Consider the following 27,457-nt stretch of genomic DNA (forward strand, 5'->3'; position numbering starts at 1 on the left):
GGATGCACTGTAAGGTGCAGTCACCTTCCCTGCACTCACCAGTCAATCCTGCAGCAAGGGAGAGGATTAAGCTCTGAGATGCTGAAGTTCACTGAACAGCAGACAAAGCTTTGACAAAGGACTCAAAGCATCAAGTTCACTCCTGCTTCTAGAAAAGACGATGGGCTGGGCTGTTTTTCAGCCCCCCCTGCACAGCCAGATTCCAAAAACACAGTATCTGGGGCTCCCTGCCGATGGGGAAGGTCCCATTGAGGGACTGCTCGCCTGATGGGATCCTGATGCTGCCGACTCCACGCTGTCATTCCTAAATTCAGCCTCCTACAGCTAGAATTCAGTATTTCACAATGTTTTCTGTTCTGCTATTGAAGAATTACTTCAATAGCAAAGTCTTCTCACTTTCTTTCTTTGTGCTTTATTTCTCCCTCAACAGAGCAGAAATTACACTACTTACCTCCTTTTATGAAAAGCCACAGATGATGCATGATACCTACTCCGCATTCTATACCTATCGAAAACAGCGAGATTTTACCATTGGGTGGAGAGACTGATGAATAGGAAACACACAGTGTTTTGCACAGTTAGACCTTTTTATACTCTATGCTTGACCACATGACAAGCATTGCTGGAAGGAAGAGATCTTAGCGATCGTTTATGTCAGGCACATCGAGTTCCAGAACTTAGCGAAGGCAACACCAATTCCAGAGGATGGGAGTAGGAGAAGACTACGGACATAACCCTTCAGAGGATGGCTAACAGATCAGAACGGGAGAGCAGAGTAGATCATCAGACATGTTTTGTTTATATCAGTGAAGTCACTGACATTCTTTGCTTTAAGAAAAAAAGCATCCCGTACTTAAATCCTACTCTGATGGCAAGCAGGCAGTACCACGTGGTTTTAAAACATTCTTTAAATTCACAATGGCCCAGCATTCTGGCAAGCTGTCTCATGGGAATTTCTCAGATGTTTATGTTAACTTCAGCTAAAACCACAACAACTTCTTGTTTCCACCTTGTCAGCATCTAATGCAGGCACCAGCACACGTATCAGAGCTTCAGCCTCCAGCACTGAATGCAGGCAGGGTACGGTGCATGGCTATCGACTCTACCATAGCTCATGTTTCATGACCTGTTAGAAGCAGCTGGGAAGAAGATACTCAACTTTCATGAAAAATGGCTTAATTCCTACAGATCCAAGCTAAGAAGTAGTGCTATCTACTCCCCCAGAATCTGCACTGTACCACTGTTGTATTTTGCAAGCAGATTTCTCAAGCTCGTAACCATGCTAACATCTGAGCACACTTTGGTAACACCAGAAGTGCCTGAAGGAGCAAATTAGGCCAATCAGGCTTGTCACTTCATTCAAGTCCTCACAGTGACATATTATTATCTCTCCAATTTCTTCCTTTAGAATTGTATTATTCTAATAGAACAGGATGTTGGAATATGTTGGACTGGAAGCTGAAGACTCAAATTTTAGGCCTCACCAATAGACTTCAAGCAGCCACTCTAAAAGAGCACCCACTTCAAGAGCTAGCGCTTTATTACAATTATAAACGATGGTAAAAACAGACAAGTCTTAGTAGCACTAGTTCTAAGGGTACTTAGGATACTTGACATCAGCCTTTAAGGACACTTAAGATCAATCTGTTCTTCTGTAATTAAAAGGGAAGTAAAGATGAAGAAAAAACCAGAAAAGATGCGATACTGAAACAAATGATCACTTGTACAGCCCAGTGCAATTTAGTACATAAACTTCTACCAACTTTTGTGATCACCTACTTTAAGTTTTCTTGAGGAAATGCGTAATTAGTCCTGACTTTTTCTCTTCAGGATTATGCTCTGACCAAGCATTTCGATCTGCCTGTGATACTGCAGAGAGAAAAATCTACCTTAAAACTCACAGGTTTATCAAAAGACTCCTTCAAGGTCATCTTCACACTTCAGTGCAAAAGCTGCACATAACAAGTACAATTAGGCATTCATAAACTCAGGACTCTCCCGGTACAAACATTTTGGAGAGAGAGAGGCCCTTCAAAGTATTAGTTTCTAAAAAATACACTTTCATCACTTCTTCCTCCAACATGACAAGCTGCTTCTTTGGTTGGGATTTTTTAAAGGGCTCATAGAAATTAATGGTGTGGCTTCCACTGAAAGTCAATGTGGGGGAGGAGGGCTAATTCCCTTAAGCAAATTCTCTGAAAAAAATACTCTATTTAAACACCACACCCGCAGAAGTGAACAACAGGGTCTGTTAAAGGACAGGGCCTATCATGGCAGTTACTCTTGGACTCGCCAAATGCAGCCCAGTCACCTCAGCAAAGCGACTGCAGAAATTTATTGCACCTTTTTGGCCATTTTCCCACTCCTGTAATTAGGCTCTCTCTCCTCTGATGTGATTTCCCCTCACACGTGAGGATCAGCGTGCAGCCACAGTGGGGATCAGACGGGCTTTATGTTCGCCGTGGCTTTACGAGCGCCGGAGCCTCTGCTCTGCCTGTGCTCCTCCCCTGTGCCGAACAGGGGCTCGAGCACTCACAGGGCTGAAACCTGGACTAAAGCCAGAGCAGCGCCAGGGTGAGCAAATACCCTTCTGTTCACAAGCATATTCTTGCACCTGCATCACTTTACATTACCTGCAGAGCTTCCCTAAAATTAAAACATAAACCAGCTTTTATGCCAAATATATCTAAAGGAAAATAACCCTTTCAGAAGTACCGTGTCTGGTGCTATCAGGGAGAAATGTGCAGCCTATTAAAAAATAATACAATTCTGTTTATGTAAGTATACTAACAGAGAACAAGGAAGGAAGATCCCCTTAGGTAAATATAAACATGATTATTAACACTGCCTAGCTCTGTTCTGAGCATCCACTTCATGAATATCAAGCTCAAAACTTGTTAAAAGCCAATTTTTTTCAGGAATGTCAAGTTGATTACCTAAAATAAAGACATTCCAAATTGACAGATAATTTCTAATAGTAAATAGATAGAGCGTCTAAAAACAAAAGTATGCATTCACAGTCAAATAGAAAAAAAAGAGACCACTGTCTGTAATGTGAACAAAATGCCATGAAATAATCCAACAGTGGACGAGACCGTACATGGTCACAAGCGAGAACTCGAACTCTGCCAAACGGCATCTCAAAACCTCTGCTCCAGAAGGGACAGCAGAGGTTTTAGTGCAGACTCTGAAGACAATCCCAGCCGGATCAACCTTTCCTGATCAGCAGCCGAAGCGTCTCGCCTGTCTGTCACTGACAGCGTCTCTCAGCAGGGAGTGGTTTATTATTCTAATGGGATGCTCCAACAAGGAGAGGGTCAGCTATGAATCACTACCACGAGAAGATTTAATTAGATTTTTGCACTGACTAGAAGACATTCTCTGCACACAGACAAAATTTTAAACGTGGAGAGAAATGACGGTGTGTTTTAAGGCAAGGTTACTTCTGGTTGGGTTTTTTTTTTGTTTTGGTTTGGTTTTTTGGGGTTTGCTTTGTGGTTTGTTTGGGGTTTTTTTTATAAACTTACTGTTTATATTTTTCCTTTTCTTGAGATGGTTGTTCACGTTATACAGTCACTGTCCAAGCTTAAAGGTCTCTTGTGAAGAAAAAAGAGAGTTCAATATTTTTTTGATTAAAAACTCTCTAGGCAAATCTTCTGAAGTGTTCCACCCAACAGAGCCCTCTGTTTTCCTAGGAAAAGGGCTGACAGCAGCATAAACAAAAAAAAATGCTCAAATAAAATAATAAATCTGTTTCATCACAGATTAAAAGGTACAGAACAGTTTGATATCAAAGACATGCACAATATATTCCAATGTATTATTGTCGTATGTTATTTTAATTAAAAATACACTGTAAAAAGAAGAAAATGGGACCTAGCTATATTAATAGATACAGCTGCAAACGATCTGTATTAGCAGCCAGAACCTTCATTAAAAGTAACCTTCTATCAAAGATTTTTCTCAAAGCAACCAGAGGAAAGTGGAAGTCAACCATGAGGGCCAGGGCTATTACAGCTATTCCGATCATTAGGAAACCATTATCTCCAATTCACGCTGCTACCAGGATACAGGTACACCCGGTAGGTAACATGACAGCAAATTACGTGATTAATTGGCTAACATGTAGCTACTGAGAGTCAACCAGTTGAAGCTGATGCCCCAGAGAAACAGATCAAGTATTACCAACTGGCATCCATCGCCTCAAAAGATTGTCCTGCAGTTATATTGCCAAACATCAGTGAAACTGCAGATGTTTCAAGGGAGCTCTCCATTCATGCTCACTTTGCATTCACTACTCACTGCACTGACGTGCATTTCTGTTTGACTTCTGTCTAAACATTTAACTGTTCTTCACTCCTTGCCTAATTGCAATCAAGTTTTCCATAGCTACAAACACGCATTAATCTAACATCAGACACGTTCTTAATAGCACTCCATAGGTAATGTTAAAAAGGAAACAAAAATCCTCGCTATTGACTGGAAGGAAGCATGAAGACAGGAAATCACAGAATCACAGAATGTTAGGGATTGGAAGGGACCTCACAAGCTCATCCAGTCCAATCCCCCTGCCAGAGCAGGAACACCCAGATGAGGTTGCACAGGAAGGCGTCCAGGCGGGTTTTGAATCAAATGCAGTCACGGTTACATCCTCGGTGCACTACTCCCAGGTTTGCTGCTTCGACGGTGTTTTTGCAGCCCATCCCATGACACTGAAGACAGACTCCGTAAGCTGCAACTAGTAAGAAGTCAGCAGCAGCAAGAGACAGAAAATAGGGGCAAAGGGCTCATTTTACTTATTTCAAAGGCTTAAGAAAAGCCCAAATTATTAGCTGAAATGTGTGTGTACGTTTCACAGATCACAGAGCAGTCAAGGAGCACTCTCCCTCCCTTGCATGTCACACTGCAGCAGCACAGACACATCTGGAGAGGCTTTACCTCAAATCAGAGCTGATCTTTTCTCAATATACCCTATCCTTCACGCTCAGGAGATGGAAATGAACGACTTATTTAGGATTTGGAAGTAAAGTGAGTCAACTATTTGGACAGACTTTACGTGAGAGGGAAAATCTCTTTCTCGAAGTTCTCTGAAACAAGCAACCAGAACAAGCTAACAGGTAAGAAAATATTTGAAACAACCTGAAAACTACGGACCATCCAGCAATCAGGTTGTCTATGTAGCTCAATTACACCCACATTTAATCACGTATGGAGATGAACTTCAGCAGAAGGCACCTGAGAGACTTGTAAACTGCAGATCTGTAAGACCCAGCATGTACAGTTAACACTGTACATAACACTGACACTTGAACAAAGCGATTAATAGCAAAAGCAAACAGTGGTTCACTTGCATAAGAGCTTGCTGGTGGAGGATGATGCCTAAGACATGGTAAAAATTAAGTGGCCTAAATACAAACCAGCACAGAAGCAGATGTTTCGACCATGCTACCGTACCAGCAGACAGATGCAAAAGTACATATTAGGAGAGAAGTAAGGATATGACAACACTCAAGCTTCAATATCAGAATTTCTTTCCCCATCGATGACTTAATAAAAAACAGAAGGAAGACAGCAATTGTGGAATAACAAAAAGAAATTAGAAGCAGCAGGTAATATTTTAGCTGTACTAGCAAAAATTATCATTGATTTTCTGTCTGTGGTATTAAAGTTGCTATCTTTGCACTGAAAATAAATTTTCATTTTAAAAGCATAATCACATGTTAAAATAGCCCTACCTGGCATTTTCTGTCAACAAACTCATTTTACAAGTGGCATACAGGAGCCGCCACTGCTCTGTCATGTCAAGAAGTTAATTTCACTTCCTCAGAAATATCTAAGATTAGATAGCATTAGATTTGCTTATCATCTATTACGCTGTAAAATCACATTGTTGAAGAAGTAACCCTTTGTCTAAACAAAGCAACTTTCGAAGTAGAAAGCGTCATGGAAGTAACTGCTTTTATGCCAAATTTTAGATTAAAAAAAAATCATACAAATATTTTAACTCCCAAGCACTTCTCCTTGTAGCCTTCATTTTCGTTACCTCATCCACTTCTTGCTGTGGTTTGTTGGTTTGTTTGTTTTTTAAACAGGCCACTATAATCTACATTTCTACCTCCTGCAGTTTCTCCAAAAATATCTGCTTTCTCCCTTCACCAGCCACCCCCACCTCAAACCCTCCTTACAACAGGGTTCTTTCAGATGTGGGTTTTCAGCAGAGCTGTTTAAACAAGGACCCCTAGAAGCAGGTGAACTCCTCTGATGATAGCTATGAGCATAGTCTCCCATCCGCAGAGGTTTTCGGGATTCAGCCAGGCAACATCACGGCTAACCTGACCTAGTTGTGACAGGTCCATCTCTGAATGGGAGGCTGGACTTGGTGACCTCCCAAGGTCCCATCCAACTCAATCTCCAAGTAGAAATCAAAGAGTATTCAGAGTTGAGTATGGAGCACCCACTGCCAAAGCCACCTTTTCCATTAACACCTTCTGGACTAGAAAATGCACAAAGCTGCAGCAGGCAGAGGGTTAGCAGACACAATACCTGAAGCATGAACAGACAGGAGAAGAGCTGGAGGAATGACAGCCACGGAGTCTATCCCGTGCGCTTCAGTAACTGAAACATCAAACCAATGATTATCAAACAGGAATTACTTCCTACACATTCAAATTCACGGGTTACTTGTTAACAATACACCTCAGTGACATTTGGGTCATCAGCCCTGATCATTCTTCTTTTCTTAAATTTAAAACTGAAGCATAAAAAAGTTAAAAAGCAATAAATGTTTAAAGCTGGGTATTACAGGTAAAGTACTGTTAGATATGACTATGATTCTTTGAACTGTGAGTCTGCCATGTAGCTGACTAGCCCCAAATTTAGATCCAAGTTTGACTAGTCTTTCAGTCCTTCACAAAAGGCCCTTTTTTAAGGCCTGTCTACAAGGTGCATACAAATTTGTCATGAGCAAAAGCATCATCTTTGCTGAGCAACTGTTGAAATGCAAAAGCCAAAATGAAAGAAGGCTCTGCATGTAAATTAGGAAAGCAGAAAAGCCTGGCTTCTGGCTTGAGGGGAGCCCAGTTTTATAGTGCTATTTTGGACACAGATATTAAATTCTACCTCAAAATACATCAAAACAGTAGGGTATTTTTTGCCACTTCTAGAGCACATTGGATTTTAGCACTGAATGCAACAATCAGCAAAAGAGCTCACCAATTTAGAGACTCAAGAAGTCTGGGGAGCTCGACAAAGACTGACAGGCTCCAGCCAAGCTTGCTGTGTAATTATTTCATGTGTCTGCACTTTGTCTCCCATCACTGAAACGAACACCTAAAGGCACGAACACAGAGGATACAGAAGAATACATCACCGCTCATTTATCAGAATGAACGCTGACAGGGGATAGTTAGAGCTCCCCACTACGTCTCGCAAGCAGGAATCATACGGTGGTTCATTCTTTGCAACGTGCCACTCCTGGACTTCGAATTTTGTACAAAATTAACCGGCCTTGAACAACTGGCGGTAAAAGACAAAAATCCAGGCTCTTCCCCGGGCTGAAAGCATCTGCCCTACAGTTAATGCCTTCTCTCATCCCAGCTTTGTACAAATATTGCAAGAGTCACTCTCAGCACCCCTGCACGGTTCCCAGATGATGCAACTCACACAGTTCACGTCGGGAAACCAAGGCACACAGAAAATCCACAAAACAGTCATTTTCTCCACAGTACCGTACTCAGGAATGTCTGTATCTTCACGTGCTGTTATGCATACGTGGTACAGTATGAAAAAGCCAAACACTATCCCACAATCACATTTTGTAAGAGAGAAACAAAGTATTACAGGCAATAACGGAGCGCAATGATCCTATACACAGTGTAATTATTTCATTTCATTCAAGGTGAACTTAGCAAAGGTTAAATAAGTGATCAACTACCACGATCTCTGTGCAGAACTATTACTTTTTTTCCCAAAACAGCATTTGGACGAACAATCCTGAACATCAGAAAAGAAAAAAATCATTTCAATGCAACAATTGCTACACGGACATGCTTTTGGTTCCTAAAATTAGAGGACTCGGTACAAGATTCCCCTGGCCATGACTCACAGGCAGTACAGGAGCTGTCTTCAGTCAGAGAAAAAAGTCAAAACTAAATCTGCCCATGTTAACGAGGTCTTCCCTGTCCACAATGTTCTTCTACTCCCTATGTCACCCCTGCAAAAGCAATAATCAGGGAAATAAACTTCCATAATGAGACAAATGTATCTGTGTCTAACTAGAAATGTGCACTGCACTACACATAGTACTAAATAACACAACTGCAATTACAAAAACAGTAAGACTTTGTTAGGTAAAATCTATTTAGCGAGGAGGAAGCGCTCTGTAAAATTAAACCACCAGGAATGAAAATAACAGCAAATAACAGCAAATAACACCTGTAAAAGGAATGAAAACCAAGTCACTTCAGCCAGTGGAAGTTCTAACGGTTGTAGTTTATTTATTTTTTCCACTGGCAGTTGGGAAAACAGGACAAGCAAAATAACTGTACCAAAATACTTCAAATCATTACAAATGAAGACTCTGTTGAGAGGAAAACTCTATGAAGTCACCAGCTAGAATTTGCTACCTAAGCTTTTCTCGCTTAACCCATCCATAGGCTTCCTTGTAAACACACAAATATCCAGAGAATGCCCTAAAGTGAAATTAAAAAGTAATAACAGTTATTTTTAACATCAAGTAAAGAAGGCAGAGCCAAGCAGTTCTACTCGGTGTCCTTTCTGGTTAAAAGGACATTTAAATGTCTTTCTTGGGCTCAAACCCACGGGCAGTCGATGGGTGCTCAGTGCAGTCTCTGGAGGCAGCGCTGCAGCAGGGCCAGCAACCGCGGTCCTCAGGGATGGGAACAGCAGCTTCAGTCCCCAGGTACATCCCATCCCCAGGTACATCCCATCCCCAGGTACATCCCATCCCCAGGTACATCCCATCTGCTGTCCATTATTTGGGAAAACTTTCTCTTTTTCTAGAGCTACTGTCGAAACTATACGGGACTTCCTAATCGTCTTCATTTTCATTTTTAACTTCACATTTCCAAGTTTTCTTGCTGTGATACCCCTAGAGCTTCCTCCTCCTTAACAGTACAGATTTCCTATTTGAAAGTACTTTTTACCCCCCTCACAGCATAGCTGTTTAGTTTTCCTCTCAAATAGCTAAAGGTTACTTGGAACCACGTAGAGGTACCGAAATAAAGTCATTAATGAACACATCCACGATACGTTCGTATCACATCACACTATACAACAAGATTATGCAATAGTGCTGCTCTTGCTAAGCCACCAAAATACAGAGACTTTTCCTCCCTCCACCTTATTCCAGCTCTGCCTTTTTTTGCTCGTCATCTTGGACGAGGGAACACACAACCAATGCAGATGGGAACCCTTGCTGTAATGCGTTTCTGAATTTGGCAAGCGGCAGTTTCAATTTCTTCTCTTCAGACTGATGGTCTGCTGCAGTAAAGCAGCCTCTAACCCCCCTCCCCCAAATGGTAAAGCCAAAAACAAAGGGGTTAAAGCAATCATATGATAAAATCATAGCTTTAGCAAAAGCTTTGATATCATTATTAAGTTCATACAAATTTCCTCTCTTATCCAGCTTGTTCTTCACTGTCCAATTAGTGCAACCACTGCTAGAGCGTATTCCTTTTTTCTTTTTTTTCCTGACACAGAAACAAGCAGTTAAACTAGTATTTGCAGTCTTTAATTACACATGAAAATCTTCATCCTTAACTTACTTTTTTTTACTGAAAGTGCAGGGATTCCCTCCAGTGCAATATTAGTGTTCTGCTCTAAATGCTGCAAGGGCATCTTCTAACGGCTGGGACTGTGGCGCAACTTTTAATTAATCGCCACCTTTTAATGGCACAGTTCTCTCACAAACATTACCTTTAAGGCAAACATACATCAAAGAGTCAGAAATTTGCTCTTTTACAAGAGAGCTGAGGTCCCCAGTAACATTAACAGTCACTACGGGCTACACGCTGGTCTGGATCTGTGCATGCTCCAGAAAATGAATGTGCAGATCAAGGCTGGTCCTGGCCCAAAATTTCCAAAGAAATCCAGTGTTTCCATCTCCCCTCCACAGAGTGTTTCAGTTAATCTTCAGCAAAGGAGATGGGAATCATTTCAAATCACTGCTCAGTCACACAGGGTTGCACATCGCACTCGGAGCAATCTTGTTTGCGAGATGAGTTTGTGGAATACGATACCAAAATCTCAACAGCAACCAGTGCCAGGCCTCTTCTGGTAACGTCTTTGAGAAAGATGGGTCCCAGGAGGGGTTTTTTAATAAATAAAGCAGATTTTTCCTCTGTATACACTGTAAAGTTTTATAACACAACTAATGCGCTTCCAAGCAACATCCAAGACCCCTGTCTCTTGTACTTGTGCAGACAGAAATATTATCCTGCTAATGAATATCTGAAGGAACATTTGGTTTCAGTCAAAATCTTTTCTTTGGACAATCTGTGTTGATCAATGCCTGCTGGTTTTTTGTAATTACTTTGTAAGAAAATATGCAGCTGTACAGTACTTAATGGAATGGAATGAAAATCAGCACATAACTATAGCCAAAAAAAAAAAAGCATTGATCTGGCATAACAAAACAAAGAAGATTATTACAGAAAGCCCTGCTGTCAGATACACCAATGTGTTAGGAGATTAGATCAAGATTAAAATTTTTAAAAGAATCATTTTTAAAAGTGCAAAGAACAGCAAAGGTGCTGGCGCGATACTGAGTAACCAAGCATCAGACTCAAGAATGGCAGCTGTTACAAATAAAGCCCAGCAAAACCAAAACAAATAAACAAAAAAGAAGAAAAACAAAAACAAACCAAACAAAAAACCTCCTCACAAAGTCATGGTGTACCCAAACAGTGCCATGTGGAGGGTACCCAGAGGAGTACCAGGCCTCTGGCAACACTTGGTGAGCTTCTGCAGAAGCCACTACAGAGCACAAAGCAGGGAAGTGCTTGCTCACCCCACCACTCCTCACCGCACACGTACTAGGACCAAATCTGCCAAACCCCAGACCAGTTTAGTATGGAACGGCTCCCTCTTACCAGCATGAGGGTCCAGTGTGGATCCTACACAAATCTTCAACTCATACGGCTCTATCTGGGGCTCCAACACTTCTTATCAGAGATAAACATAAAGGAAAGTTCAAAATATATGAATGCTATGAGGGTTTCTCTGTTTATCGGAATGCTGGTTTAATACCACTGGAGTCCTCAAGTTTACAGTGTAAAAGGACAACTGGATTTACACTGTATTATGATACACCATACAAAAATTTAGAAGTCAGAGATGCAGAGTGGGCTACTGATCCCAAAAGCTATCTGCTGTACGAGTGCTAGCGTACATTTTTATCAACTACATACTTTAAAATATTAGCTAATATTTTTTCCTCAGATTTCAGATTCTTATTAAAAATTATTAAATCTATTCTTTCAGTCCACTTTTCAGAATTGTCCCTAACTACAGAAACCGCATACGTCCTTAATAAAGCACAGAAAAGGACAATGAACTGACTGCAAAAGCCCCACAGACTGAATACAGAAAGAAAGGAAGGATGGGAAAAAAAGCCAAAATCATCTGTCTGCCTTCTGCATCTTTGGTATCTACACGGGTTACAAAACACCGTAAGGTTTCAAAGTTGACATGAAAGTTAAGCCAAGTGAACAGCAATAAAAACAAAACGGAGAGAGAAAACAAATTAACAGCACCTTATTTAAAGTTTACCTCTTACACTGAAATAAAAAAAATCAGCTGGATTATCCCCTTCTCTCTTTTCTGGAGCAGAGATTGGTGAAGTATCTCTGGCTACAGATTGCGAGATGACTGATCAATGTTACAGCCCTGGTAAGACACTGGATTTGATCTCGGCGTTGTCTAATAAAGCCCCTCATGACTCAAAACAGTACTCTGGATTTTTTTATTTTCCAGTTAAATTATATTGAGTGCTAAACAGTAAATAACACATAACTAAAAGAGACAGATTGCTATTAAATATAATAGCAGACTGCTTTTTCCCCCCAGTATTTAAACAAAACAGAACAAAACGGGACAAAGCAATTGGCAGCCCCGTCACCACTGAGAACAGCTGGTCCCCAAGTGCTACCAACTGCTTGTCACTGCTCTTGAGATGGGTCATTAGGAAAATAAAATAAATGAAAGAAATCTCTCTTCAAAACCTTGGAGTCATCTTTCATCCAAATGCCAAGGACTGGTAAACTCGCTCGTGTTATATTTGAAAATCAGAAAGAACAACGTGACACCCACACGCACAGCTGCTCTCTTGATCAAACTCAGGCCAATGAAGTTTGATGGCGAGTTACCACCTCGGAATCTTCCCTTGTAATTTGTAATGCAATACGGGTTCAATCATGGCAGACGCTTCCCCAGATTTGGGATGGGAATGTCCCAGCTACTGAATCTGAAAAGAACCAGATCAGCTTCAAGCTGTCTACAAAATGTTGCCATTGAGTTGAAGGGTAACTTAAATCAGAATTTCTAATACTGTGGCACCAACATACTTAGCAGTAAAGCAGACAACCAGATTTCTTAGCTTTCAGCAGTGGGGAAACACTGTCAAGAAAATGAAGAAATTACAATTAGGTAATTATAACTTTTCCTCCTATGCCCTAGGATACAACTTTAATACTTATTGTGCTTAAGGAAATCAGAAGTACCCAAGGGTCTCACTAAACCTAAACCAAAAGGCGCACTCCCTCTAACAGGGTCTGGTCCCGTTTCACCAAAACAACTTGTCTAAAAGCAACTGCTGTCATCTCTGCTTGGTAGGCAGAAGGGAAACCTGAAGAAAAATCTAAAACAAACCAAAACATGTCTGTGCCTTAAAATAACTTAACACTATCGTATATTCAATAGCTGCTAAAACTCAGTACGATCTGAATTTCTCAGCACTTATCTTCCTGCAACGAAGCTGTCAAAACAGTGGTTTCCTGTTTGCTCATTATTCCCTATTATATTCTACATGGTTTGAAAAATTCACTTGGGGACGTCGCTGTTGTCTGAAGCAGTGTTGTAGGTGGCAGTCTGAATAGGTTTGTACTGTTCTGTAGCCTTCCTTTAAAGAAACTACACACCACACATACGCTGTTTGTGTTCTTTAGATAAATTTTAGAGAAATGCCTATCTTGCAACAGCATCGTTACCTCATCCCACCCCACCACCATTAGGAAAAAATGGAATACTGAAATGCACAGCATGAATTTTCTAATTGAAATAGATTTTCCTCTAGGGAACGGAGAAATGCTCACAAAACCACCTGTTTATTGAGCACAGCCCTTTTCACCAGAGGTTACTCAGAACTAGTACTCTACCTAACCTAGAGTAGCGCTGGTGGTTAAAAATACCAATGCTTGAGGAGGGGAGAGCCGATGTTTGGGACCTTCTGTGGAAAATTATGAAGCTTATCAAAAAGCAAGACAAAGAAGTACTTAAAGACTGACCATACACAACAAAACCATGCACGTGGGCAGGAAAAGAATAAATAAAACAGCAAAGAACCAAATGGCTAAGATTCTTTTAAGAGTTATTTAACAAGCTGATGTAACACAATACAGAAAGTTTTAAAGAGACTTTCTATTTAGTTGAAGCAGGTGAAATATTAGAGACTTGAGTACTAAGAGATCCTACAAGATGTGCACATAAACTGAACGCAGTAAGATCTGTATCCCAGTTAAGGATAAATGCAGTCTCACTGTAGGGTACCCCACTGCAACTCACACTAAAACAGCTTCAGAAGACATCTGCAGAACAGGTGCTCATCAATTTACTAAAAATAAAAAGAAAATAGCACAGCGATGTGATCCAAGCCGTGCACAAGACACCAAATACCAAAATTAATGTTCCGTCTACATGGTGCGTGGCTGCAAAGTAATTAAACCTATTCATGTAAATGTTACTGTATTACAATATAAAGAACTAATTCTTAATCTCTTCTCTTCATATAAAAAGGGATTAATTTGTGGAGCAAAAGGGTCACATATTACAGCAACACACTCTTCTACAGTTCCTGTTGCATCGTCCTGCTAAACTCAAGCTAAAGGAATACCGTGAGAAACCTAAACATGAACAGGGATATTAAATGAGCTCCTCGTATTGAAAGTTATTGGAAACTGATCTCTACCTTATTAATACAATTCCCCATCATGTACAAAAAGATATCTCCATGTTCCAGAATGCAAACACAGTTTTAATCTTTAATTATATTCTCAACCCCAACTCTTCTGGAGAGAGGTATAGATGCGGGCCTGAGGATTATTGCTTTATTACATTATCATCTCGGTGGTATTTAATGAATATTGATACTTAATGCAGCTCTGCCAGTAGGGGGAAAGAAGAGTTTGGGAACTGCACAAAGAACTTCTGGCGACTTTTCTCAAAACAGAAAACACAGCCACACACTTTGCTCTGCTACTCTTGAACAGTTCTAAGAGAAGGCCCAAATGTTGGAGTGCAGCTCCTAAAACCGAATGGGATTACTACAATAACAATATTTGCATGTGAAATAACCGCACGCCCACAGGTACCAGGTGTCACAGTGAACTGGAGCATCGCTCTCCTGGTTTCAAAGCAGGAATCCCCAGCTGGGATTTCAGACCTCCACAGCACAGCAAGGTCAGACTTGATAAGCATAATTTAAACATACGGTCTTAAAAAATACAAAACGTAGGAACATTTATTGGCTTAAGCATGCTTTGGCATTATCTTTAGAATAATCTGCCTCTTTTTTTCAGAATGAAAATCCCTGAACCTAAGCAGCAATTAGATGCTGTTTATAAAACAAAATGCTGAAAAAAACATTTCCTTCAAAAAACTCTTGGCAAAGGGCTCATCAGGATTCTTCTTAATGTACAAATGATGAATTACACAAGTTCCAAATAATTTATTCTGGCACATCTGATGACTGTGTGTATAGTTTATTTATATATATATATATATATGTGTGTGTGTATATATATATATATATATACACATATATACACACACATATACACACACACACACCTTTCAGTTAACTGTTAAAAATAGCAACTTCTTTTGGAATGCTACATCAGTGACTATTTTAGATTAGATTCCTTCCTCAAGACTCAACTTGTACGTCCTGAAAGAAATCTCTTGAACAAATACAACAGAACCTTACACTACTACGGATAAGACAGAACCACTAAAACTGATAGGGCATTAATGCTATGAAACACCACCTCTTTGACTATGGCTGGCACTGAATCATGCTACAGTAAACAGAGGTAGGGATATCTGTAAATCTATTTTCCAAATCCAGATGAACAGATTTACCTGCTGTAAATGAAGCTTTTAAAGCAGATCACTCACTAAAGAGCATCTTTTGCTAATGTAGACCCAAAGGATGGAGCAAATATGGACTTCTTTTGAATATATCCATCTTCTCCAGAAGAATAATCCACCCAAAACAAGTGGCAGAAACAACCTGGCCCTCCTGAGTTTGCCCAGTACTTTCTCCTCAAGTCTTTATTATCTCCTAAAAGAAAAATTATCTGCACAGGTTTTTGTTGCTCATTTATCTAGAACAATATCATGGGCAGCACTGTCTGGGTTTTTTTTATTTTTTAATAAAGGAAAAGTAATTTTGCTGGCCTGCTCCTAGCAACAGAGTACAAATTCAGAGAGATTTTTACTCAATCTATTACAATGTTTTCACTGTCAGGTTAGGGCATACATCAGAGCACAAGAGATTTACAAGACAAGTTGAAGAGCCCTAAAATGAAAAATTGGACTCTCTTTAACTCAAGCCTCTCTGTCCATTGAGCCTGAAGATGTCAAACAAGAACCAGACTTCCACTTGTTTATTGTTTATAGTGTGCTTATTTCCCCAAACCCACAAATGTCACAACAAATGACCCTAAAAGGCATCATAAAGGGCAAGAGTCCCAGTACCTTCTGTGGTGAGCAAGTTCTTATTCTGGCAATTTCCTTCCAGACAGAGAAGACAGATGATTAATCTGGGAGCCCTGAGAAAGCCTCATGCAACAGAGCTATCCCAGTCACAGGGTTTTCAGCTGAGACCCCTAAAAATTCCCATTAATACTGACTGACCCTCTTGTGTGTGCCAGCAAACACAACTGCAGGAATACAGTCAATGTCCTGTGCTCCTCCTCCTTCCTCCTCACATCAGTGGCTCACTGCTGTCATCTTCCAGCCACACAGTGCCATACCAGAGCCTGTTGGGCTCCCAGCAGGGCAGTCCCAGGTCCCATCGGTAGGGACAACCTCCATGGTCTCACTGCTCTCAGCCACCCCAGACTCTTTGGGACACAGCATTCTGCTCCTCCAGGGCTATGGAGACAATTTTCTAACTGGGAATTTGCTTTTGAGATGTGGTGCTAAGCAAAATAATACAAGATTAATTACCTGCATCAGTTACTACATTACAAGAGTAAATAAAAACCTAAGGAACATCATTCCTTATTGCATTTCTTTATTTCAAACCAGAAGCAGCCATCCTGGTTTTCAGAAGGGTTGCGTGTCTATGCTTTCCCAGTTGCTTGGAAGGAGCTGACAGCTTTCAGCACTTCAGCAAACACTGCTTTTGGATTCTTTAACAGAAGGAAGGAGCCAGCAGTCAGATGAGAAGCATGTGAGGGAACGCATCTATTAGCAAGTACAGGGAAATGTCTTGTTAATAGAAGACAGAAGGAGGGACAAAGCAGGGAGAGAAAGAAGCCAGCAGTTAGTCATTTTCTCATACAGATACATTTGGCTAGAAATGAGACCTCTACCAATCCAGTATTCCTTTCTGCACTTTCAGAGCCAGTGAAAACCAATGCTGAACAGCAAAAGGTCTTCTTCAAAACTGCTTGGCACCCTAAGAAGCCCTCAGACAATGAAAACAGTGAGAAAATGAAAATTTTCATGGTATTAGCTGCATAGGACAGAGACCTTCCATTTAAAAAAACCTCACCTTTTTGATTCAAATTTGCTGCTGCTGTTTCAGATACCTACTAGTGAAAAACTAGAGCTTCCTACTTCCAAACCTGAGGGCAAAAAACGGCCTAAGGCTGACAAGGGATGGGTGAGTGGGTCCTCCAAAAACCAGCTTTGCCATTAGTGAATCCCCTTCTCCAGCTCCTTCTGTCAGCACAAGGTAGGAAGAGATGGCTGAGCCTCCAAGACAAGCCGAGAAAGTTTTTTGGTTTGGGTTTTTTTTGGGGGGGGTTGGTTTTTTTGTAAGATATTTTGGAGGGGAAAGGAGAACAAAGAGCAGAGCAGGGAGAGGGGTGAAGGGCTCCAGTGAAAAATGAGCTGACACAGCACAAGAATCAAGTTTTGAATCACCACCTTTATGACAAGAGACACCACTGGAGATGTCCAGGCCGTGAACCAGAACCCAAGTCTCACCATAGCAGTGAAGATCAGAGATACGCATTTGCAAGATGACTGCTCAGCTTGCACCACTGCCATTAATAACGTGCAGCAGCAAAAGTTACCCATGCAGTTACTTCAAGGAGCAGGAGCATAAATAAATAGATCAGTAACACGCTCACTAATGCTGCCTTTACCTCAAATTAAGATATGTTTAATACCAAACAAGGCATATGCAAAATCTGCATAACAATAAAAGAGTTTTTAGAAGATTCTTTGTCCAAATCATCACCTATGTTACCCCACGAGCAAGAGTTTCCTGCATTCCTCTGCTGGCCCAGGAGGATCACTGCACTGTTGCTATTTGCTCCAATCTGCTATCCAAAAATGACATTTTGGCACATCGCCGGTTTTAACTGCTTACATCTAAGAAAAGCTCCAGATAATACAGTTGCTCTGAACAACATTTAATACATACTTGACTCATAGCACGCTGTTACTCAGCCCAAAGACTTGTCACTGAACTTAATTTTAACAGCACACATCAAAGCAAAAAAAGACAAAGAAACAGTTACTCCTTTCTTGAGTAATCAGTAAGGCTAAAAAAAAAATCCCTGCATTGCCATGAGAAGATCAGTATGCAGTGTGCCCTTGCAAGAAGACAGGCACCTGGATATTTTCTTCTTTTGCATTTTAGAGAGAAAAAAGAAAAAAAAAATAAAAGACACATGATTCACCATTATTTGCATTTAACTACCACAAAATCAAGACTCTAAAATCAATCTGCCATATTTTTTAAAACTTTTCATAAGCTTATTTTCGTCTTTTCAAAATCTGCTTCTGCCCTGTGTTACAGACACTGAGCTCAACAAGCATTTGACTTGACTTAATATAACCAATATTCTCCTCAAGACACTCCAAGATATAAGGGAAACAACTCCTGGTTTTCAAACCTGCAGTTCTGCTAGAGCTGCCCTCTAACCACGCTTCTTTGTCTGATGCACCAGTAAAACAATTCAACGTTTTATGGATTCCTGAATTAGCAGCCCTTTAAAGTCAATATACAAGGGGAAAGCTCAGTGAACTCCGTTTTTTCTTGTCATTTCATATAAGGAAAAAACCTCAAACTTCCTTTGATTCCTTCATCAGCTTAGGCCTGTGGACTCTGGTGACAACAGGGACTTCTATCATTACAACCATGAAGCTTTCAGCAGCAGTGTTTATACATCAATGACTCTTGTTCTGGGAAAAAAAGCAGGTAGTTTCCCCAAACTACAAGGATGCTCACTACAATGAATAATTGCTTAGCACTTCATTTTCTACATAATAATCATTTTCTTATATGTAACTAAATATTTTAAGCAGTTTATTAATTCATAAGCTTAGTTGTGGACAGCTCTGTTTTTGGCACCAGTACACAGACTGCCTGAAGTGTTGATACTCTATGTCCTCAAACAGTGTCTAAGTGTCCTCATAATTGCTTGTCACCTGTAAAAGAGGTGCAGATCCAACGCAAAATTAACATATGGTGAGCAGATGGACTCAGAACAGACGTTTGTCGAGAAAGTACTCACACCAAAGACTTTTTGGCTTCAGCCTTTTAGGACCTTCAGAAAAGTCCTGCTTGAAGCTCCAAGTCATACTAATCAGGGGAACAGCGTTCCTCAATGACAACCTCGTGCGGCAAAACACAACTTTTATGACCTGCTACGAAGAAGAATCCTCGCAACTCTTCTGTGCTCACAGTGCCTCCGTAAACAAAAGAAACAAAATACGGTTTCCATAGGTACCCCACCCACCCAACGAGAATAATTCACTTTGTAAGAAATAAAAATGCAAGTACAAAGCTGCTATTATAATAATTTAAAAAAATAACTACAATAAGAAGTGCCCCCCCACCATGCAAACTCTTCAAAATATTCCATCACTTACTGAGGAGGTAGGACAAGAGTTGTTGGCTGCGCTTTTGGTCTGCGTTTTGCAGATACTCCCATCTGGTTGGCTGAACGTTTCAAAGACTGCTGATTCAAAAGGCCAGATGCTAGCCCGGCATGGTACTGCAACTGGAAAATAAGACAGATATACATTAAAATCCACACCACTGCAGTACTCCATCTATGTCAGACCTCTACTATCTGTACCACCTGATTCAAATTACAGCCAGTCAGGAAGATAACGTACGGTATTTCATATATATATATTGCTTGGATGGATGATGACATGAACAAAAGCATATAAAAAGTCTGCTGTGAAACAGGTATTACAGGGAATTTATGCTACAGGGCAAGTAAGAGGATGAATCAAAGCCTTCCTCTCAAGGTCTAACTCTCCCGAAACTTGGGCTTGCTTTTAAATGTTCAGGCTGTTTCTCCTCACAAGGGATTAAGCATTCTCACTTTTTGGAAGAAGAAAAGAGGAAGAAAGATGCTACCCTTTCAGTATATAAACCTGCTTTTTAAAAATAACATCTTTTTTTCTTAAACATAAAACCAAAAAACACTCGCAAGGAAGTTTCTGCCCCTGTAAAGTAAAATGCAGCCTTTAAAACACCTATCACATCTCCATAGCACTGCAGAAAGATTCACAGTCAGTAGCTTTCTTCTCTAACCTTTTATTTTACTTGCCAGTGAAAGCCAAATTTATGAAGGACACAACATGAATCTGCAAGATTTTGAGTGCATTCCCACTGCTCGCAGATTTAAGAACAGCTACAGTGCTGGCTGTCCTGAAAACAACTCCAAATGCAACAAGTTACAAGCTCACCTCTAAACACTGGGAATTTACATTCTTAGTGCCCCATTTTTGAAGAGCAGTTGTGGAGGGGGGAAGATTCAGTGTCAGAAAAATGCAACTTCCTTCATAACTCTAGTCCCTCCCCAAAAATGAATCAATGTGTTCATTGAACTGTCTAAAGATTTGCTCTAACAAAGGCGAACTGTTGAATACATTAACAACTCTAACCCCACGGTCTGCATCTAAAAAAAGTTACAGTTTGGAAAATACGGCTGACAAATGTTCAGAAAATAAAGTGGTTGTGCAGGGTACTGCCTGGAAATGAGGGAAACGAGGCTTGGGCAAGTGATCTACTTGGAAGTGTCTATTAAAATGAGCAAAACTATCCCATAAGCCAATTCAACTCAAACGTCGATGCTCAGAGCACCCACAAGGCATTTTAAGAGGCTCCTGATTGACTCAGCTGCTCGGTCACGGCACAACATGAAGACACCGCATTCCTAAGCTCCGCTTAGACCAATGAATTTTCCTCAAATTTGTTTTTCTCCGACAGATTTCTGAAATGAAAAAAAATCAATGCGAGCAACGGACAGTACATGTTCGAAAGGCAATGCTTCAAAGTGTCAGGGGCTTAGTTTTCAATCTTCGCTACCGGAATTTGCAGTGAGTGCAATATGCAGGGAATTAAAGGGAAAGTGAGCTCTGGCAGAAGACCCCTGTGACTCCAGGAACGCGCTTTTTCCCTTTCCTTCTTGAATCTTATTACGAGCAGCCCTCCTGCCATTTTGCACCGTTGACACCATTCACTGACGTTCAGAGTGCAGAACGACACCGGCAGGGATTGCAAGTAAATAACATCATGTGGACACTTGCTCAGAGACGGAGGAAATCACACGTGCTAATCACAGACCACTTTTAAATACAACCTTTTAAAAACATTTCATAACCTCCCGACAAGGCTGACCTTTAGTGGTCAGGCATTGAAAAATTAAAAAAAAAAAAGAATTAAAAATAAATCTATTCTAAAAAATAATTCTGTCCTTTAATCCTTTAAAGTGTCCTTAATCACTCTCAGTGATTAAGCTATTTTTATTAATTGTTAGTATTTCTTTATAATCTACCTGTGCTCCCAGGAATGCAGATCCAACTGTCAAAATCTGTAAGGGCCATTAAATATTTACCAAACCATCCTTATAATGGGAGAAAAGGTCAAAGTTAATAAAACTGACAGACAGCTTCTGTCCAACTTGATTTATACATTATTAAAGTATCACATATTGTATTGCACAGAATGCATCCCTTTCTGGGGACGGAGTGGTGTTAGCTGAAGAGACTGGGAAATTGTTGCTTAATCTTTTGTTCTGAGGAACAGAAACAACACTGAAAATAGTGCCAAAGCAGTACCACAAGCATCAGAACTACAGCCAGGACAGTCAATGGTCCTGATGGATAATAAATGTATCATTTGGGTCCTTTTTCCTCTTGCAAAACAAACACCTTTGTCTGCCAGCATCAGCCACAACAGCAAACCTCAGCTAAAAACATAACAATCCCCTCAAAACTTTTCTTACTAACAAGAGAATGCAACTTCCAAACACATTCACCATAGGGAACCCACATGAAATGTACTCTCAGAGGATATTAGGGGTGTCAAAAGGCTCTCACAGGGAACACGAGATGAGCTGATGGGACACAAAGCCTTTGAGGGTAAATGAACACACACAAGCCACATTTCGCTCGAGAAGACCCTGAGCCAGAGCCCGCTGAGGGCAGGAAGAACATTGAGGAGAACACTGCATACAGGTCTGTGCCTACAGCTACTGCGGGCAATGACATACGGGGCTACATGAGCCTCGGGTTGATCCAGCAGAGCTGTTATACATTTGAGTTGTGTCTACACAGGGGTGGCCCATGCAGGTTTGAGAGACCTCATAACCCAACAGAGTCAACAGCTGGGCACCTGTGGATGGTCTGAGTGCCTCCTGCATTTGTATTCCCAATGACCTCCATCTGCTTTTGACAACTGTACTCATGTAAACCAGCAGAACTGTGAACAGCAATAGCTTTATCCATGAAATAAGCTAAATACTTGCTGGACCTAAACACTGGTCCAGAACTACACAGCACTAAGTCATTTCTTTATCAGCCGCTGAGGAATTCCCCATCATTCAGAGGCTTTATTACAGCAAACATCCATGTTTTTCAGCTTTGGGGAATTCCTACTGGTTTATGTGAAGCTAAGCTCTTTACTTCCTAATGAAATACTCCTTCATAAAATTTCAACAAGATTGATCTTTCTTCTCCCCAATACATGCAGATGCAATGTAAAATCTATTTCAGAAAACTAAGAAATAAAACCCAACGACAACAAACAAGAAAAATCAATGTATAACACTTAGCAGCTAGGATATACACCAGTGCCAACTTGTACAGTTTTATGGTGAGTCTCATGATAGCTGCTATTTTTCTTAAAACTGTGGCTCCAAGTAGATGTGTGAATTCCACATTTGAAAATCAAAAGAAACTCTAGTTCTCAAGAATGTAGCAAAATACTGAGAAATAACACTGCAGTACAAAAGCTTTACCTGAAAGTAAATAAGAACTGAACTTGGATTATTTTAAAATGTCATTATTTTTGAGATTCATTATTTTCAGATGTTAATGGTGACATGGTCTGTATTTTCCAGAAGCAAAGATTATCACTAATGTTTTACAGTTGCCATAAACTACATTAACAGATTAACGGTGCTCAATCTTCCTTACAAAGTGAAACACATCATCACAAACAGCGCTTTGGAGTCACTCTTCTCACAGTTGTATTTGCAGGGAGGGCAATTTCTTCATCCACGTAAGAAGCCTTTGGCTTTCACATGAACTATTTAAACAGAGACGGTGCATTACAGAAACACAGACTGGATTTAGTTCCAAAAGTATTAATATTCTTTTACATGTTAATCATGTAATATATTTTATTTAGTTCACCCTGGTGGCTCTCTTATCAGAAAGAAGGCAACACACCCCCTAAAATAATCAAAACAAACCAAAAAGAACCCCTCCATCCCCCCATAAGATCCCATCCCCCCATAAGATCCCACTGTCTTCTGCAGAGGATCTTTAGGGTTTGGAGCAGAGAAAAACCTTCTGTATGTTATGAAACGACAAACATGTACACAGTGCTCATTTAAAACTTTTTAAATTAAAGCTTCATCATTAGAATCACGCTCTGTCCAGAGGTCTTTTGTTTACATAATTCATGGGCTGGAGATTTTGCATGTGCTGACCAAACAAGTCATCACACTCCACTTACTGACAAGGCCATTTAAAGTTGCAAAATTGGTTGGGCAGCGAGAAGGCACAAATCAGGGGAAGGAACAAAAAAGAAAAAACACCCCAAAAAACTCAGAGCACTTACGGTTTATCATGTCAGCTCAGAGTTGCTCATTAAATTTACCTGTTATCATTATCTTCCAAATAATAATTAAAAAATAACTGGTAGGTTTTCTTTAAAAGTAAAATCAGAACAGTAACTTTGTGAACACGTTAAACCGTCGTGGTATTTGTTTCCTCACTCATGTAAATATTTGCAGACCACAGACAAACAAAAAAGCATTTCCTCAGATATAGGTAATATAAAAAAACCCTTTTATTTCCATTCTTCCAAGAAATGGAGTTTTACAGAAATGGCTGACACATACTCACCCATCATGGAATTTTCCGAGCCCGCTGTAGCACTGGTGAACGCATGCAGATTTGCCTCCTTTTAAGATGCACAGTACTTTGCCCCTCATCATTAAATTATTTCACCCTTGCAGCTAACAAGGGATTTGTCTCTTATGATAAAACTCCGGTTGTACTTTGGAAAAGAGCAATGAGCAAGCAAGACACTCCCACAGTTTCATCTCTGCAGCCTCAAGTAGGCAAGAGAGAAATTACACCACCTTAATTGATATTTTTAAGCTTCTGTCAGATAATGAGGCTGGTTCGGAAATTTTCCTTTTCTCTAAACAACGTCTGATCATCTCAGGACAGCTGAATTCTTGACTTGGCCAAAAATGCATCAATAACCCAAACAGCAGCCTCCAATTTATTTACTCATTGGTTTTCCTGTTGTGGAACTGGGTTGCAGGCTTTTCAATTAAAAGGAAAGCCAGACATTGCACCTTTGCTCCCGTTTACAATTTAATTAGGACATTTCCTTCGATTTTTTATTAAAGAATTTATGCCCCCCAAACACTTTCCAGTTTACGAAAATATTTAAGCAACATTTACCTACCCACGATGGGAACAAAGGCTACCCCCATCCCGTTCTTTTTTCAATCCCTGTACAAAAGTTACGGCATCTTTTCCTAAGCTGTGAAACTAAAGAGCTCACACTTCTGCTACAAACCCCTCGCGTGCATCAGCTCTTACTTGCATTGCACCGAGATGCACAGCACCATCACCTCACCCTGAAGACATCAACTTGCACAGACCCCTGCACAGGCAATCTCCCTTTTCCTGAGGTCCCTCCTCCTCCCTTCCAAGGCTAGGGAGTTGAAAAACAAGTTTAGACATTTATACACATATATATAAAAAGATACAATAGTAGGAAATGCATTGGTACATATCCCCATCTTTTTTAACTTCTTGTCTTCACTACATCTTTTATTCTGTTGTCTTTGAATTCCTATTTTTGCTGAGAGCGCTGTTTTAATTAGTGTCACATTTCAGCCTTGAAGCGTGTTCTTCCCATCCTCCTCTTTCAAAAACATCGAAGTTCTGCTGATGAATGACTGCATCGCTGTTCCCTCACTCCAATACTGCTTGCAAGTCTTTGGCTTTTTACCATGCAGAGATAGCAAATCTGGGGGCGCTTTCTCCAAGGAGCTGGTCGAAACTTCAGCATCTGCATCCTCGCTGCCAATAAAATTATCTGCGCTGTTCAAAGTCTCTGCAAAAGCCACTACTCCTCCTCCATGTTTGGGGTGGGGTTTTTTTTAAGTATTCTGGAACCTATTTAGGAGTTACATCAGTGCCATATTCTTGCTTTTTGGTAATGTCAACACAAAGGGACACCACACAACCAAAAGGCTCTGAGCCTTAAGGAGATGCAGTCTTTGAAATGGATAAAGAGGCAGAGTAATTTACCACCTTATTTACCCCTTCTGAATAATTTTGATGCTTAAGATACTTATAAATACTTCTGGGTGCTCTAAGGAGCTTGAACACATACGTTTCCTGAAAGACACCAAAATGAACCAGTATTTCATTGGATATGTAACTACAACACAGACACATGATAACCACAAAAAGCAGAGTAAAATTATGACATTGTGTTCTGCATCTAAGCGACAAAATAAAACTGTGTGCAGTAACAAACAACAGTATTTTCAAGTAACCCTGAGCTCAGAGGTAATAGCTGGTACAGAGGTTGTCCACTAGTATGCAAATGGTCTTAGTGCTGCTCTATGTGATATATTCACACTTGTGTGTTCATTTAATGGATTTCATTAAAGTCTAAAGACCCAAGAAGTGCACTTGATCAATATTTAACAGAAAATCCAAATTCCTTTTCGACAGAAGTATTATCTTTGCATAGGACAAATAACCTGTAGCACGGAAAAGTCATCACTAAAACTCAAGACTGGATAAGGACACAATTAGTACCTTCCCCCAGTGCTGCTGTGCTCCCTTACACAGCCACCAGAACCTGAAACTGAAGACACCGCTCTCACACTAAAATGAGTATTTTCTAAAGCCCCAGACTAAATCTTTGGTGTCAGGGGCTCAGGTGGCAGCTATGTCAGTATAAAGAATGGCCTCCTGCCTCCGTGACAGGGGATGCTCAGGTGCTTATAGAAGAAATGTGAAGACACTTTAAAACCGAGTGGTAGAATAAAGGGCTGCAATCAGCTCCAGAAACACTTCAAATTGTCTAGCAGCATGCCATGATTTGCAGCTTTACCACGAGCGCAAGCAAACTACTTTTCAGACTAATAAAGAAAGGAATGCTCCTCTCCAATAAAACATCTACAAGGTACAGCTTGTGTAAACCCGACGAGTCCAGTTGTACCATCAGATGAAGGGAAAAATAACAAAGAACAGATGAGAGGTAAATCCAATAGTGGATAAGCAGTGCAGCAGTAACGACCCCAGCTGCTACTTGTGCTGGTAAATTATTTTTTTCTAACTCATTAAATTTAATTATTTTAACTTGTGTTAAATGCCTTTCCTTATCTTTGGTCACCCGCACAGTAATTAAAATGTACAATATATTCAGGCTAACAAATACTCATCCTGAGTGGCAGACACGAGCTATTAGCCCAGCCGTGGGGCTTTCTGCCAGCAGACGGAAACCTGGCTTTACTCCATCTTCCCTGGCCTTCCTGAAGGGGAAGTCGTGCTCGAAGAGCTGAACTCCACCATCCAGTTCATCCTGGCACAGGGCACCACGGGCAGATGGAAACACGCAGCAGAGCTACACCAGGTATCACAGCCCTCTCCTCCTAGAGGTTATCACACTGCCGTGCCAGCAGAACGGCCTGCATCAACAGTTTGAGCTGAACTTGCTAAACTAGGAGAGTGGTATTTTTATATTATTTATTATTTATTTAATACTTTTCCTAATATCCGCTTTCTTCACACCTAGCAGGCATTGCTGCTGGGAATGCCAATTTTCAGTCCGCTACCAAGGACAACCAATAAAAGCTCGAAGGAGGACAGTTAGATCTGGAACGGAATGGATGTGGCTCATTTCCCTATACAACCATTCCTACTATAGCTTCAGAATATTCATGATCAGATTAATTTATACTCCATCCAAAATAGTATCAAGTAACCCACAGGAAGCATTCATACACAAATAACGGCAACTGATACAGGACACTGTTACCAGTGGTTGGAGAAAGAGGTTTAAATTCTCGTCCTCCCTTGTAACAGCACAGATTTTTGCACAGACAACCCCTAGAATCACCGTGAGCAGCTGGAATTTAGAGATCAGCTCAATTCTGGAGGATGAGTGTCAAAAAGAAAAATACCTCATTTTCCCTCTCTAAAACAGATCACAGTCACCACGGGATATTTATTGGGAAAGCTGACCACAAACACTGTACTTGCAAGCAGAAAGCTGAAATGCAATGGCCAACAAAACCTGAAGCTTTCGACCCCCCACACACAGGGCAATTAAGAAAGAGCTTTTCTACCCTTACTCAAGTTTTCTGTGTTCAAAAATTAACGATATCTATCTGAATCCTGTCTCCAACCTCAGATTCCCTTTTGGGAGACACATCCTGCCTATCGCTAGCAGCAGCGTGGGCTCTTCCTGCTG

At 40.6% G+C, this 27,457-nt stretch overlaps 1 protein-coding gene across 3 annotated transcripts in view; it reads right to left on the reverse strand.

Moving 5' to 3' along the window:
• The window catches only part of MED27 (mediator complex subunit 27), an 87,994-nt gene that overhangs the window by 34,272 nt on the left and 26,265 nt on the right, over positions 1-27,457 (reverse strand). For all 3 annotated transcript variants that reach the window (XM_010193089.1, XM_010193096.1, XM_010193083.1), the window contains exon 4: positions 19,351-19,481. In XM_010193089.1, the coding sequence (XP_010191391.1) occupies positions 19,351-19,481 (131 nt within the window). The remainder of the gene's footprint in view (positions 1-19,350; positions 19,482-27,457) is intronic.

Source organism: Mesitornis unicolor, unplaced genomic scaffold (genome assembly GCF_000695765.1).
Source record: "Mesitornis unicolor isolate BGI_N332 unplaced genomic scaffold, ASM69576v1 scaffold3161, whole genome shotgun sequence".
Taxonomy (NCBI): domain Eukaryota; kingdom Metazoa; phylum Chordata; class Aves; order Mesitornithiformes; family Mesitornithidae; genus Mesitornis; species Mesitornis unicolor.